This window comes from Oenanthe melanoleuca, chromosome 2 (genome assembly GCF_029582105.1).
Source record: "Oenanthe melanoleuca isolate GR-GAL-2019-014 chromosome 2, OMel1.0, whole genome shotgun sequence".
In the NCBI taxonomy this organism is placed as follows: domain Eukaryota; kingdom Metazoa; phylum Chordata; class Aves; order Passeriformes; family Muscicapidae; genus Oenanthe; species Oenanthe melanoleuca.
In genome coordinates, this window is record NC_079335.1 from 104526405 (window position 1) to 104542148 (window position 15744).

Genomic DNA, 15744 nt, shown 5'->3' on the forward strand with positions numbered 1-15744 from the left:
ACATTAAGGCTCTGAAGAATTCTGCCATAAATACCGATACACACATAAAATATTAAAGAACTAAATTATTACATGAAGTGATAGCAAACTTGGATTTACTTTACTTCATCCTTTTCCAAAAGTTTTAGCAGGAAGCTGTTATAACTGCTATTTTTACTTTTGGTATACAAGAGAGAAGAAGTGAACAGTTTTAAAAGCAGGGAAGGATCTTCATAAATGAAATGTGCAGCTGGGTAGTGACAGAGGAAAGGGCTGAGAAAGGGAAGATGGTATACTAGATTTATAACACACCAAATTTATTTGTGAAATGTGTTTTCATTGCACAACATTATTCTGAGTTGTGGCACAGTTTACACTTGGAGAAGGCCTTTTTGGTTTTTGTTTTAGTTTAGGGCTTCCTCACAGGTCTGAAGCTCCTAGTGGGATATTTCTTTATATAAACTCTAGAGTCCAGCTGCAGAATAAGTGGACAAATGAAAATTTATTGCATGGCAGCATTCCAAGAGGAACCCAACATGTCAGTGCAACAGTTTTATTATGAGTACTCTTTTTTTCAAGTCTGTAAGTATGTTAGGAGAGAAAGGCAGCGATCTTAGGAAGGTAAAGATTGAAAGAAAAAATGTCAAATTATCTCACAAAGTTATGCTAGATTTTGTTTGCACTTTCTGTGCAATGTGATTAATAATATATGGGAACTGGCCAATATTATTTTACCTATGTGAGTTCAATGAAGATACTGAAGAGTCAGGCAAATCTATAAGAGAAAAGAGAGACACACAAAAATTAAAATAAAATTACTGCTCAAAACTCCCCACTTAAATAGAAAATACTATATGCAGTACAGAGTGAAATAAATGGAGAGCTCTATAAAGTATATTAAGCTACTCGCACATGAAATAGACGTGCAAAAACTAAGTTTTAAGTCAGTAAGAATATGTTTTAAGTGCCTTGAAGAGCAAAAGCCTTAGAATCTAGTGTAAAAAACAAGCTTTAGTGAGAGCTCAAAAACATAGCTCTAGACATAATAAAAACAAAGTAAGAATATTGCTTACATTCTTCAGATAAGAGGCTACATGTGCAAATTATGTGCAAACTTTTGTACTATAGAACTATAATTCTAATAGGTTTAGAAGAAATGCTTCAGGTTTGTGTTTTTAGCTCATTGGGTAATTTGTATTTGGGAAAATCCGTGCACTGGGGAGAGATTCTCTCCCCCTCTCTCCTCACTGCCATCATCAGCTGTGATGATGAGTGGCTTCTGCTGCTGCCAAAGATTCACTTCTGCTTAATTCGGGACTCTATGCTGAAAGCTTTTAGCACGGACTTTAACATTTGGGACTCTTTGCCCCTGAGGCACTGTCTCTGCCCCTCTACAAATAAACAACTTTACAGCAACCAACAACTGCTCTTGCCTTTTTGGAGACCTAGACCCATAAAAATCTCGAAAGCTGGTCAGCCACAGGTTGGACTCCATGATCTCAGAGGTCTTTTCCAACCTCACTGATTCTGTGAGTGAGCCTCATTTTGCACAGCTTCAGATTTCAAGGAGATAGCCTATATTACCCTATAGTAGAGAAAGTGACTTATTTTTTACTTAAGGGTGAATCTGACATGAAAGTACATAATATTGTCAAAAAATTAAATCAATTACAAAACTGCATTTAGCAAATAAGCAAAATACAATGAAATAATGCCTCAAAATATTCCAATAATAAAGTATTTATAAAATCTTTAAAAGCACCTGGGTGTTTTGTAGGAGGATTGCCTTTAAAAGCAGAATCAACAATGATGTGCAAAGGTGCTAACCCTCTTGACATTGATACTACCTAAACATCCTCCCCCTACATGAGCTTTTTGCGTGCTGTTTTGACTTACTCAACATCTGAGAAATATTTTAGCTTCCATTTAAGTAATTTATTCTTCAATTGCACAAGTTATCAAGGAAAGGAGTGCATTTAAAAACTAAATCAGACTGATAGGTACTTGCACAGCCCTGGGGAATAGCCTGAAGTCGCGTTAGGGGAGGTTTGGGTTGGGTATTAGAAAAAAAGTTCCTCAACCCCAGAGGGTGGCTGGGCAGGCTCCCCAGCCTGGCAGAGTTCAAGAAGCGTCTGGACAATGCTCTCGGGCATACGCTGCGACTCTTGGGGATAGTGCTGTGCAGAGCCAAGACTTGGACTCGGTGATCTCTGTGGGTCCCTTCGGACTCAGCTTATTCTGTGATTCCGGGAAAGGCCCGACTTCCACGTGCCCAAACACCACCGGGGCGGCGCTCTGCCCGCAGGCACCGCCAGCGGAACCCCCCGGGGCACCGACCCCGGCCCCACTGGCGCTCCCACGCGAGTGAAGCTGCGCCAGGGCACGGGACAGGGCAGCTCCCCCGGGCAGCTATCCCTCAGTTCCCGAGCCGCGTCAATGCCCCTCTGCTCTCCGGACCGAGGGCACATCCCCAGCCCCTTCCCGGCCGTTCGCACTCACCTTTCACGCCGGCAGCCATAGTCCCCCCAACCCCGGCAGCTGCCGCCCGGCGCACCAAAATGGCGGCGCCGTTGAATTTGGCGCCCAGCGGCGCGGCCCCGCTCTTTCCCTCCGCGCCTCCTTCCCCGCGATTGGCCGGGAGCAGAGGAGCGCTCCGGAAAGGGAGGAGCGGGCCGGCCGCGTCCCGCCCGGAAGCGCGCTCGGTGGCCATGAGCAAGAGGAACCAGGTCTCCTACGTGCGGCCGGCCGAGCCCGCCTTCCTCAGCCGCTTCAAGCGGCAGGTCGGGTATCGGGAGGGCCCCACGGTGGACACCAAGGTAATGCCCGGCCCTCGGGTCGGAAGGGGCAGCGCCTCCTCCCTGGCGCTTCCCGAGCCTTGATGCGCGCCCATCCCCGCCCCTGCCTTCTCGCGTAGAGGGCGGTGGGGAAGCAGCGTTCCGGGGTTTTATAATGCAAGTGGGAGCCGTGGTTGCTCGCTTGCAACTGACTGAAATCGCCTGTGTGACTTGGTTTTGCTTCTGTGTTGGCGGATCACAACCACTGCCCTGCTGCTGTGGTGGCCTTGCACAACAGCCACCTCAGCCCCTCAGTGCCCGGGGGGCTGTGGGGACACGGAGGGAGCAGCGGTGATGTCGCAGCCTGAGCGGACTTTTAAAAGACCAGCGCGGCGGAAGAGGGGCGGTGTGGGAAAAGCATTCTAAAAGCACGGTTGAAAAATCTCTTGGAAAGGAGTTAACATGAGTTCTAATGGAAAGAGGGGAAATTTAATTAGATATACGGAAGGAAATCCTTGACTCTGAGGATGGTGAGACAGGTTGCCAAGGTTCATTGTGGATGCCCCATCCCTGGAACTGTTCAAGGCCAGGTTGGATGGGATACTGAGCAACCTGGCCTAGTGGGACATGTCCCTGTCCACGGCAGTGGGGGCTGGAACTGGATGATCTTTAAGGTCCTTCCCAACCCGAAGATCTTGCTGTAGGTCCGTGGTCATGACCTGCGTTGTGATGGCTGGAAAGGCAGGGCAGAGACAGTAGGGTCTGAGCCAGCTTTTTAGAAGGCAGCCTGAGGCATAGTTTTTTTCTGCTTCCAGTGTGATTTTGCATGTGTTTCCCTCTAAGTTTTACAGGATGCCTTAAGAAATTAGATTATCGTTACATATATATATTCAGTAGATTAAAGTAATGCTGTCTATACTTTTTCTTACAAAATAAAGTTTTCAGGCCGTCTAATTTTGCCAAAATTTGCATTGCTGCTCTGAGGTTTCCAGGGCAGAAACAGGAGTACTATCTTCCTTGTGTCAGTGCTGCTTACAGTGATTTGCTTAGCCAGGTTTAATAATGCAGCCACCATGGACCCACATTTCCCTTTGTGCTGTTTTGAGTACAGCATAGAAAGCTCACATTTGGGCCCATACATTTAAAGCTTTTATTAGTGTTGCATAGCAGACAGTGCCTGCACAGTCCAGATGGTGAAGAAAAGGAATTAATTTCTTGCTTTCCAAGTTCCTGCTGTTCTGGTCTCTAATTGATGGATCCCATACTCCCATGCTGGTGGCATGCCATGTCTCGCTGATGGAATTGGAGTGTCCTTTGGGACAAGGCGGCTTGGGAGGGCCTGGCACTGGCAGCTGTGCCAAGCCTTCTCAATAACCCTTCTACAAAAGTGAAACTGAAGAGAATTGGCCCACAACTGGAGTGATGATCAGAATAGCTTTTATTTCTGTCTTGTCCAGAGAGAGCAGCTTCCACTTGTGGATGATGACAGTGACAATGGCAGTGACAAGGAAGATGAGCAGCCTCAAGTGGTGACACTGAAGAAAGGAGACTTGACTGCAGAAGAAGCTATGAAAATTAAACAGCAAATCAAAGAGGCCTTAAAGTCAAAAGAATCAGGTGAATTTCAAATTATTGATTTCTTGCTTGGTGTAGTCAAAGAGAGAACCCACAAAAGCAGGCCTGATACTTTCTCAGCTTTCTGCTGTTTAATACTATCTTTGATTAGTTCTGAATTTTTCACCTAAATAATTTGCACTTGTGGTTCCTAATCTCAAGTAATTAAGTACCTATTCGGACTATCTGGCTTTTTATATAATGGTGTAGTACTGTGCTTCTTGACTGTGACTTCTTGACTGTGACCATCCTCCCTCTAAATACTCCCTTAAATTAATTTTTTTGTTGTATTTTGTTGCATTATTCCAGTGCACAGTCTTTTGACATCATCACCTGTGATGATTTTTGAATTCATTGACTAGTTCAGTCAAATTTGACAGTGGAGTGGATATTTAAAAGGTAATTGTATGAGTTAATGAAAGAGAGTATCAGGACAGAGGGATTCGCAGTTGTGCTTTGGTGGAGGGAATTGCAGATGCATGGCTTGGGAACATATTCACTTAGCTGACTGGCCCATGTAATTGCTTGCTTAAAATCATCCCCAGTATGTGTTGTGACTTGCAAATATGTGGAGCAATATGAAAAGATGATGCAGTAGTGCCAAAAAACAGCAAGGTCCAGAAAAAAGGTGTTTCACTGCCACAAAGAATTACACAGTATGGAAAGATGGAAGCTGTGTGGGAGGGGCTGCTGCAGTTGGACAATAACGATGAGAAATTACAGCTGATGAATACAGTTATGTTAAGAATTTCTCTCACTATTCATCATTCAGTTATGATTGACAAAAGTGCTTTGAGCATCCAGAAACTTCAGTCATCACACAGGGGATGGTGAAATGTAGCTTTATCTTTTGCTGACAGAAGACTTGACAGATAAGAATGTATGACAACTGTTGTCTCTAGTGGAAATGTCCTGACAATTAAGAATTTAGAACTGGCACTTCACAAGTATAAAATAGAATGTTGAATCATAGGAACTAGGCATCTTCTGTTGTTAGCCATTATGGCTATTTACAAAAGCTGTCAATTGGATTTAGAGCACACTGTGAGGCCTAGCACATGGCTGTCAATATAAAATCCTTAGCTTCTCTCTTTGTCTGCCATTTGGATTTGAAAATTCAGGTTCATGCTGACTCTGTGTAGACATATGTGTTAAAATTCAAATGGTATAAATGAAGAAGTCAGTAACAGAAGTGGGAGAAAGTATGTTAAGACTCCTATATTTTTTGAAAAGCAGATTGATGAGAAATTTTAATTTTTAATAGCATAGATTAGCTTGAAACTAAATAAACTATGTCCTGTTTTCTGCAGGTAGATATGTATTTGTTAAGTCTAAGCAGGTGTATGATTTAAACTCCTCTGAGAATATAAGCTCAGCTTTGGGCTTACTTCCTGGTGTCTTGTCACTGAAGTTTAATCGTATAGATGCTTGGTGTCTCAGTTTCTAAAGTCATCACAAAATTTCTTTTCACCCTCCTAGTACTGGGACAAGTTTCAACTTATTGGCAAGAAATGTCATGGTTCTTTCGGAGCATTGGCTTCCTTTTCATATAAGCAGTTTAAACTTTGAGTGATCACAGTAGGAGGAAAAATGATTTTGTAAGGCCAGGCAAAAAGAAGTAGTTGTCCATGAGAATCTATTGAGGTGGAGGCCATGCTGTGAAAAAAGTCCAAAAGAGCTACCAAGCTGAATACACAGTATGAAATGGAAGTGTATTTGAATAGAGTGACTGAACTTATTTGGTGGAAAAAGACATTCCTAAGACATAATTGTAAGTAGTGAGGATGGCAGTATTGAGTCCCTGTAGGACTTTGTCACCTCTGCTTATCCCTTCAGTAATAACTTGCATTTGGAGGAAAAACATCCATAGAAGTAGGTAGCAGGAACATTGGGGACTGCTGCCCTCTGTTCTGTATTATTGTGTTGCTATTCATTCATCTGCCATTGCAGTTTATATGAGGTCTTCGTGTCCTTTTCCTCTTTATGGCTTTTGGGGATAAACAGGGTAAGTGCTGCTGTGTTCCTCTGCTATGGAGAGAGCCCAGTGTGAAATTTTCAGTGAAGGGGGGAGGAGTGTGTGACTGTGCTACAGCTTGCTGAAGGCTTTTTTGCATTTTGGGCCATTTTTGCACTGCCAGTCTGACCTCTAGATTTAAATGTTGATTTCAAGTCTGAGGCAGGTATTTAGACAGCTGTTTACTTATAGTTTAATAAAGAGAATTTTGAGTAACATGAATTGCTTTTATTTTTTTGGCTGTCAATGCAGAAAATGGGAAGTATAAAGAATGTTTTGTGAAAGTATGACTTGGTTGGATTTCATGTTGCTTTGATTTTAATCCCAGTGTTGAAAGTCAAATTAATTTATTGGCTACTAGACTTTACTATACAGTCCCAAATCAGATCATTAGTGAAATTACATGAAGCTAAAAAGGTAATAGGAAAGTAAATTTCCCAACTGGTAATCTTCTTTTCCCGTGCATCAATGCTGAGGCACTTTGATAGATCCTAAGAAACATGCTACTATCTGTCGTGGTTACAGTTTTTCAAAACTGGGAAGTACTCAGTTTTGAGGTTCCACCCTCTTCTCTTTTATACTTGTGATTGTCTTCATTTGAAGGACCTTGTCTTCAGGTTTAGGATTGTGATATTCCTCTAGAATTTTCTGTACCTTGTTTACATACTTTCTTTGTTTTCTTCTATAACTAGGCTTGACATGGCTGCAGTTTTTGTCTGTTTTGGTTTTATTTATTTTTAATTTTAGACACCAGGTGTTCCCATGACTTGCATTTTCTTTTATAGATGAGTAACATTTTTGCATTAATTTGGTAAAACTAGCTGATTAATGTCCTAGCTGCACTTAGTTGCCTCCTAAGGCAGAACAAATCTTAGCTTTCCTGTTGGCTTTCGCACATAGTCTCAGGGATCTTTTTTATTTAGGATCAAGCCTTTCTTATATGAGAACATGTCCTTCTATATTGAAATATTTTTCTCCATGTAGCAGAGACTCAGGCTGTTTAAAAGGAAGTATTTTGTTTATCAATAGTGATTTTGCTTAATATTTTATGCATAATTTTAAAAATTTTCACTGCTGGTTCAGAGTCAAAGAAAAATGGTCTTATGAGAAACTAAATTTGCACAAAAGAAAGTATATGAAGTACTGCAAGATAGTTTATCCTGGCATTCATTACAGTCTATGAAATGGATTTTATTTCCCCCCTCCCCCCCCCCATTGCTTTTCTACTTATGTGGCCTCTGGAACACTGAGATATGCAGATGATCAAATTTGGCAAAAGGTGTCCTTTCTTGTTCAAAGCCTTATAATATTTTTCTTATTTCATTCTATGTGCTGAGTTCTGGGGAAGGACAGGAGAGGGAGGAGACAAGGAGAATACAGTCCTTGCTGTCTTGGCTATTGGAGCCTTTTCTGAATAAGCACAGGCTGTTCTGATTTAAGCAGATGTTACATCAGATACATCTTGAAGAGATAATGCTGCTCTTCATCATACATGAAATAGCAGGAACCCAAATCAAAGCTAACTTTGCAGTATTTAAGTAAGGAAAACTTTCACAAGTGTTCTCATAAACAGTTGAGACTGATTGGAGCAAGAGTGGCCTTCTTATCTTCAAACCATCAATGTGCTGAATTTCTGGAGTAAATGCTTCCAAAGGCATGCATAGAGAATGGATGGCCAGAAAGCACTGGAAGGAGCAACTGAAATGGCTGATCTGAACTTCTAACCTTAGAAACCATTAAGAAAAATTTCCAGGTTGTTGTAATTTTTTCCCTAACCTTCTGTCTTTGAATAGATGTATATAGGCTTCACTGTTCCTCCTGTTGTTCCTGATAATTTAGTGGTATTTGTGTTTCCTATTGTTGCCTCGTTGACCCATCTGGACAGAAACTGCTGAAAAGTGGTGCTGTTAACTACACAAATGACTACTAAATAAAAAAACCCTATAAACTGAAGAGCAGTATTTCTTTTTCAAGACCCTCATTTCTACTTTTTTTGTAATATATAACTTGAAATTAAAAGAAAAGAAATTTCTGACTTTGTGGCTTCTTAAATTGATGTCACTTGTGAAGTGAGTTTTCAGCTCAACATCTGACAGCGCTTGTGTTGGTCAACCACTGTAGAAGTTTGTGATCCAGGTAAATAGCAGCAGTGACTAAGAACAGTGGGAATTTGAACTGTTAGTGTAGTTTTTGACTCATTTATCAGAGGTGGATTTAATTATTTCTCCTATTCTGCTTTATGTATTTTACTTTGTGATTTTCAGTGTGCTTACCAGAAATCCTGCTTTCCATAATGTGCAATACTAACAGATTCTTTTATTAGGACTCTGCTTTAAAAATTACCAACGCTGAGATTGTTTCTGTTATAAATTACCACCATCGGGTAGGTTAATCAGTAAGGCAATTTATTAATTCATTGATATGGAACAGGCAAGCAGCGCTGGGGACATGGGGAGTCTGTGCTCCGCCAACACGTCCGTCTCACCTTTGGTCACTGCCCCTTTCATAGGCAGTTTCTTGGTGGGCTGTGACATGCCCCTGTGCTGGGGTACAAGTTCGTGTAAGCCCGAATATCTTGGCTAGCACTCCAGCAGCTGTGGCTACAAGCCTCTACAAGGTCTGATTAAGGCTTGAACATGTTGTCACGTTACACTCCTAGCAAGGAGGTAACAGCAGGGACAAGCCTGCTCTTGTCCAAACAAGCTCGCATTTTCCTTATACATAAAAGTGGATACAATTCATGATCATAGTGACAAAATAATAAAAAATACAGAAAAACAAAAAACCAACAATTTGCAACAAAGTTACTTAAACAAATATAGTGAAATAATTAGATTTTCCTGTGTTTCTTGTCCATGCTCTACTTTGGATTCACTATTCTTTATATTGATCCCATGGTGTATTTTCATAATGACACGAATCACTATGTAACATCTCGCATTTCTTTAGGTTTTTTTTTTTTGCATTGCTTAACACAAGTCAGTTTTTTGTGGGTCTTTGATGCAAACAAAAAAGAGAGCTGACACTTAAGAACCTGATAAAAGTACAAAGGATAAAATGAATTCTTTTTACCAACTGGAAAAGACAATCTTAACAAATCAACACAAAGTTCTTGAACTGCTATATTAAATGCTTTCAAAAAGCGTAGCCTGTCCTCACTCTCTCCACATGTAGGTAAGGTAAGGCTAGGCCTACTGTGTTTCCTCATTTGTTTCATTCTTTGTCAAGCACTGCCATCACACACTGCTCTGTGAAGCTGACCTGAGCTTCCTGTTGAAAGGAATGCCCTTGAGCATATAATGAAATTTTGACAGTGTTTAACCAGGCCAAGAGCTGAAATAATTTCCTTTGATGCAGAATGACCTGCAAATAGTATTGTAGCCCTGGAGATCAGAGATGAGCTATTTGCCATTTTGGTGGAGTTTCTGAGCTTTCCTGTTGGTGCCCTTAGTTTACTGCATGTTTAAATTCATATTGCAAAGGTAGTTATCAGTTTCACCATCTGGTTGGCAAAACAAAATTATTCTGTGCAGTTCACAATGTGAGTAGCAGGACAGTTGCAAGTAAAATTAAAATTTCTTTTCTCTGTTTTTCTATGGGGTACAAATACATCACTGTTTATCTTTTTTCTTTTATGGATATGCTTGGAACTACACTTTTAAGGAGTTAGGTTTTAAAATTTACCACTCCAAGCAAATGCAGTAATCTGTTTTTTAAGAGTGTCTAGTGGAGGGGTTGATTTTTTTGCTCCTCATGCTTACCCAGTAACTGATTGTGTCATTTCCACAGCAGTATGGGTACTGTATACAGTACGTAGACACTTGTGTCCACACATAAGGGAGGTTTTCCTTATAGATGGATTTTTTAATAATTTGGCTTATATTGTGCCTCAGATCTTGTTTAAATTAGAAGATCTGTGTTTCCAAATAAACATTTTAGTTATGCAGCAATTAGTAAGGGGAATCATTTGACACTAAGCTTCTTAGCCCAGAAATGGAGGCCCAGTTTCTGAGGAAAAGGATGCACAGTGTATTCTGATTAATTAGGTATGATATGCTTTCAGGAGTTCTCTTTCCCTCCGAAAGTTTACTGTAGGCACTTCCTAAACTTCTGTATCACATGTACAGCATCTAAACACCTAAGCTGTCTGTACAGAGTTCACAATGGATCCATTGAGAACTGTGCTTTTCATACCTACAGTTTTATTATTGCTGCTAATTCCTTGTATTCTAAGTGCCAAGACTGAGGTATTTTCCCCCCAAATGTCGTGAGTTATATTCTTCATAGTAGTATTTTCTCATAAACTAGTGCAGAATCATGGAATCAAGGAATTGTTTGGTTTGGAAAAGACATCTAGGATCTATGGAGCCCCACTTACTAACCTTGTTTAGCTTTGCTGCCACTAAACCATGTCCTCAAGTACCATGTGTTCTTTGAACACTGCAAGGGATGGTGTTTCCGCTACTTCCCTGGACAACTTGTTCCAATGCCTGACCACTTTCACAGTGAAGAAATTTTTCCTGGTATCCAATTTAAATTTTCCCTTTGGGAAAGGGCTATTTCTTGTCCTATTGCTTGTTACTTCGGAGAAGAGACTGATGCCTATCTCACTACAACCTCCTTTCAGGCAGTTGAAGAGAGAGATGAGGTATCTCCTGAGCTCCTTTTCTCCAGACTGGACAACCCCGGCTCCCTCAGCTGCTTCTCAATAAGACTTGTGCTCCAGCTCATCACCATATGTACCTTTTGGAAGTATGCATTCAATTGAAGCCATTGAAAGAATTGGTGCCTAGTTTTTCAAGCTAGGTTTCTTATTTAAGAGGGTCTCCGAAACTTAAGGCTTTCTGAGTGAAATTTCCCACTGAAATTGATGTCTTCATTTATACCACACAGCCATTAAGATACCAGATTTATTAGTTGTATTGTTTTGAGAATGCACTGAAGAGAGTTTCAGCTAGTGCTGAAACTAGAGTTTCAGCTAGTGCTAGTAGATAACACTGAAATGTTAAGCCTTCTGCCATAGTGCTGATATACTGAGGAAAAAATTTGTGCTAAAGAGAACAGTTATTTATTGGTTATATTAAATAGCACATAATCTTGTCAAACACATTTCTGTTGAGTAATGAATTTCACAAAAGTAATTTAGGAAAAATATCTTGCACGGAACCTATGACTTCTTAACATTTTGTCACGTATACATTATAAAAATTGCAAACTACTGCAGCATGAACCTTTTTGTCTGATTCATGACTTTACAATTGTACTTCATCTTCTAGAAATACTGCCCTGATGCTGTTACTTATGCAGTAGCTCCACCTGATAATCATGGAAGGGACTTCTCCTGTTGTCTGCTCCTCTACATGTACTAGAGCAAAATTAGTTGGAATAGTTGGGTGATTTTGCAGATACAAAGAAACCCTGAAATTCTCATCCATTATGATAATAAATGGGAGGTTTATTACCACATGATCTTTTCAGCTGTCTCAGTAAGACAGAATATATTAGAGAAAAAAGTTTTTCTAGTATATGTGCCATTTTGTTATTTAAAGAGATGGCATAATTCTGAAATACGTGCATTTATTGTCATGAATTTTACAAATACTAAAGCAGAGTGAGAGCATCCTATGAAATTGGATTACATTTTGGTAAGTGGATGTGAATGGAATGTGTGGGAAAAACTCTACCATTCACAGGCTCTTCTAAGTTAGAGCTCTGGTTAGTGAAACCCTATTTCTAATGGGAGCTGCAGGAGGATTGTCTTCAAGGGCTGGCTGCCGTGGGGCAGGTGTGTGTACATGAAGGACATTCATTGATACAGAGTTTATCACCAAAAAGTACATTTTCATGATGATTGTATTCTCTCACTGAACTTGGTTCAAGGTCATGGTGTTCAGAATAACAGTGAAGGTCTGTATGTGTTTGTGAACATGTGCACATGAGTTCTGACTTTATTCTCTTTATTGCAGATGATGAACCAGAACCTGCTGATGGAAAAATTATGTTCAGGAAACCAGCCAAACGTTCATCAGAGAAGTGTTTGGACTTCAATGTAAGCTCAAGTAAGAAGATTAAAGAAGCAAAGAAAACTAAGAGGGAAGCAACTACTTCTAAGAGTACAGCTAAGCAAGTAAAAAACAGCAGTCTTCTCTCATTTGATGATGAGGAAAATGATGATTAGGGGTTGTATTTTTTTTATTTTACTTGGCCTTCTAGAGACCTGAATAACATTGAGGGCTTTCATAGAAATTGAAGCATGGTATCTGAGTCTTCTCTTACTTTGTTATAATCCAAGTAGAGAAGTATAGTATGAAATTAGCAAGAGCTAAGTCTTTGCAGTTAGTTGGAGCTATTTGTCATGTCTTTATTTTAAAAGAGAATTTAACCATGTATGTAAAAGCTATTTGAGGTCACAAATGAATAGCAAAATATACCTGTATATATTCAGCTTACAAATTTTCAATCAATTTTAAAATGTCCTCCATGACTAAAATGTATTTCCTCTATATTGAATAGCTTTAGTTGACAGTTGTGTGATTTTTATCTGTTATTATTGACATTCAAGAGAGACTCTTCATTGCTGTGAAACAGAGACTGAAGTTTTCCGTCTTGTAGCTTAACAAAAGTTTGCACAACTTTTGCATTTGTGATTTGCAAGATTAGCTCTTTGCAGAGCCTTGCAGTAATGAGGCTGCAGTTGCTAAAGTCATGTAGTCTTGATCCTGTCTTTGGTGAATGCAGTCTAAGAAACATCTAAACAATTAATTTGAATTGGTTGTGATAGCAAGGTATAAAGATTTTAATTCTAGTTGATGGTATCAACTCATGCAAAATAAGCCTAAACCATTGGAGATTGTGCACTTTGGTTTTGACACTGATGAGCTCAGTCGTTTTGTGGTGTTTTGGGGTTTTTTTTAAAGTATATTTGTTCCAGTTGGCTACTTAGGTATTCATAATTATTTGGGATCTCAGGCAGCTTGTTTTAAAAAATGTATTTCATCTTTAAGCTGTGGAAAAGCATTAATTTGGCTTTCTTTAAGTAGGGGGAAAGTTGTAAACGGAATTTAAATGAAGAAACACCTTAGCTATGTGCGTCTTGGTTTGACAGTTTCTGGGGCAGACACTCCAGAATGAGTTACTGCCCCCTTTAGTTTTAACTGATCCCCTTTTACCAGTAAGCAGAAATGAAAGCAAGAACTTACAAGTGAGAAAATAACAGTTTACTGAAAAAATGGAACAGCAACAGGCAGGATAACAGTAATCATCACTAAACGGTGCTGAATCCCAGGGACTGCTTGGGAGGAAAGAAAACAAGAGAAACTCCTGCCCAAAAATATTGGCCTCCACAGAAGACTGCGTGGTTCAGGGGACAAAGACAAGCTGGTGGAGAAACCCCTTTTCCTGGCCATGTGGTGGAGAGAGAACAAAGGCAAAAAAAAACCACTACAGCATCTGAAACTTTGTGATTATATAAGTCACTCTTTCCCCAAACAACAACCAACAAGGTACATGGACAAAACAAAAAGGAACCTGGACTCTAAAACCAGTCAAATGCTGCTGATCCATGTGCTCCACATCACCCAATAGCAGCTCCATCAACAGTGGCAGCTGGGACTGGGCAGTGACTGGAACTCATGGAGGGACTTGGCCTCCTCCTCAGCAGAAGATGACGGGCAGATGCCTGGGGCAGCCTGGGCTCCACACGCTCCTGCTGCAGCTGAGCGCTGGTGGGTGGCTGGAGTGACTGTATGGAGCAGGGGCTGTTCTGTTTTGCCCATTGTGGTGCCATGGCTGGCTGTCCCGGGTGACAGCAATGAAAAAGGAAGGAAAAAAGGTCTGAAAAGAAAGTCCTTCCTGGCCCAGAGACCAAAACAAAGGGGAGCTTCTGCCTCGTGTTGCCTCATCTTCTCAGTAGCTAGCAGGAATGAAGGAGAGGCCTGTGTGAATGTTGTTCTAATTTTAAAGGGGTCCTGGCATCTCCTGCCTCCATGAACCTGGGGCAAGACCCTCCAGTTCTGCTTCTGACCCCCCCCAGGTCTTAAAGGGAGAGTAACAATCTCAGGCAGATGGGCTTAGAAAGAACATGATAATTTCAGCATCTTTTCTGTAACAGGACAAAAACGACACTGAGAGCTGATGGGATTTGGGAGAACAAGGTAGTAGAAATGTGATTTGTGACTTTGAAATTATTTGGATATATGGTGTGTTCGGTAACCATAGGAAACCAGTTCTGCTGCATGACAGGACATTTGAAATTATTTGGCCTGTAAAGCTTCATCTAGGAGCAAATTTCAAGTTGCTGTGTGAAACAGCTGGTTTTAGTTTGTTCATCTGGTAGTAAATGATAAATTATGTTTTCTTTTAAGTGGTCCAAAGATATTTTAATAAAAATTACAGTACATGAAACGAATTTATTTTTTTTGCCTCCTTATATTGGAGCCTCCTGTACCTGCTGCCTGTCTCCCTACACACCAGCTTCCTGCAGCATAACATCAGATGCAAGTCTGCACAATGTTTCACACTGTTCGTATGAGTACATGCTACCCTGATTTGAAAATGAATAGATCTGTTGTCCTTTCAGAAAACTGAAACCAGACCTATAAATGAATATTAAAGTCCTGTTGCACTGGTCGTGAGAGGGGTGCTGTGTGGCAACCTGATTATTCCCATGAGGATATGCTACATTTGTAGCATAGTTTGTCTATATTCTCTATATATAAAAGAAGAAAAAATTCACAGATGTACAGAACCAAATGTTCCCAGGGATTAGTATTTCCATTTATCTTGTATACTTTTAACTTGTCTGAATCCATTAAAAATATGTACAAATATATACATACACATCCATGAGTAATCTTGTAGCATTCCAGCAAACAAAATAAATATTTGGGCATATGTCAACAATGGAGTAAATACTCTGACTTGCTGAGACTCATCTGAAAGAATGAATTAACCATTGGCTGCTTACCTAAACTTTTCTGGTTCTGTTCATCAGCATAGAAATATATTTACTTACATTTTTCTTGCACAAGCCAGAAGTTCATGACTTGAGCTGTGAGACATTTTAGGAGACAGGGCTATTGAGATAAATGCTTGCCAAGGCACAGAGAGCATTTGGTTTTACCTTAAAATTAGAGAAACCCTCACAATATGGAGTTGATCTGGCCTGTTCAAAATAAGATTGAGATTAATTGCATTTAAACAAAAGTTACCATTTTTAGTGAAAGACTTGGGAAACTGCCAGTAAAAGGAGGGTTACCTTAAAGTACTGAGTGCAATAATTCTGCTTATTGAGTGCAGTACTTTTGCTTAATCATGCTTCTTGCTCTACAACCTCATGACAGATGTCTGGAAGGCAAATAAATT

General features: G+C 40.3%; 2 protein-coding genes across 3 annotated transcripts in view; one reads left to right on the plus strand and one right to left on the minus strand.

The window, feature by feature from the left end:
* The window catches only part of KIF15 (kinesin family member 15), a 36284-nt gene extending 33595 nt beyond the window's left edge, over nucleotides 1-2689 (minus strand). For both annotated transcript variants that reach the window (XM_056483470.1, XM_056483472.1), the window contains exons 1-2: nucleotides 2479-2689; nucleotides 715-754 (exon numbers count right to left, since the gene is read on the minus strand). In XM_056483470.1, the coding sequence (XP_056339445.1) occupies nucleotides 715-754; nucleotides 2479-2689 (251 nt within the window). The remainder of the gene's footprint in view (nucleotides 1-714; nucleotides 755-2478) is intronic.
* Nucleotides 2541-14788, plus strand: KIAA1143 (KIAA1143 ortholog). The gene is made up of 3 exons (XM_056483473.1): nucleotides 2541-2795; nucleotides 4211-4370; nucleotides 12348-14788. The coding sequence occupies exons 1-3, from the start codon at nucleotides 2688-2690 to the stop codon at nucleotides 12557-12559; spliced, it is 480 nt and encodes a 159-aa protein (XP_056339448.1). The 5' UTR covers nucleotides 2541-2687; the 3' UTR covers nucleotides 12560-14788.
* The last annotated feature ends 956 nt before the right edge of the window (nucleotides 14789-15744 follow it).

Excerpts from the sequence above, each read along its gene's own strand:
- KIAA1143 (XM_056483473.1), top strand. The coding sequence starts at position 2,688 with ATGAGCAAGAGGAACCAGGTCTCCTACGTGCGGCCGGCCGAGCCCGCC. Across the intron at positions 2,796-4,210 it reads GCCCCACGGTGGACACCAAG|AGAGAGCAGCTTCCACTTGT; the intron begins GTAATGCCCGGC and ends TGTCTTGTCCAG. Across the intron at positions 4,371-12,347 it reads CTTAAAGTCAAAAGAATCAG|ATGATGAACCAGAACCTGCT; the intron begins GTGAATTTCAAA and ends TCTTTATTGCAG.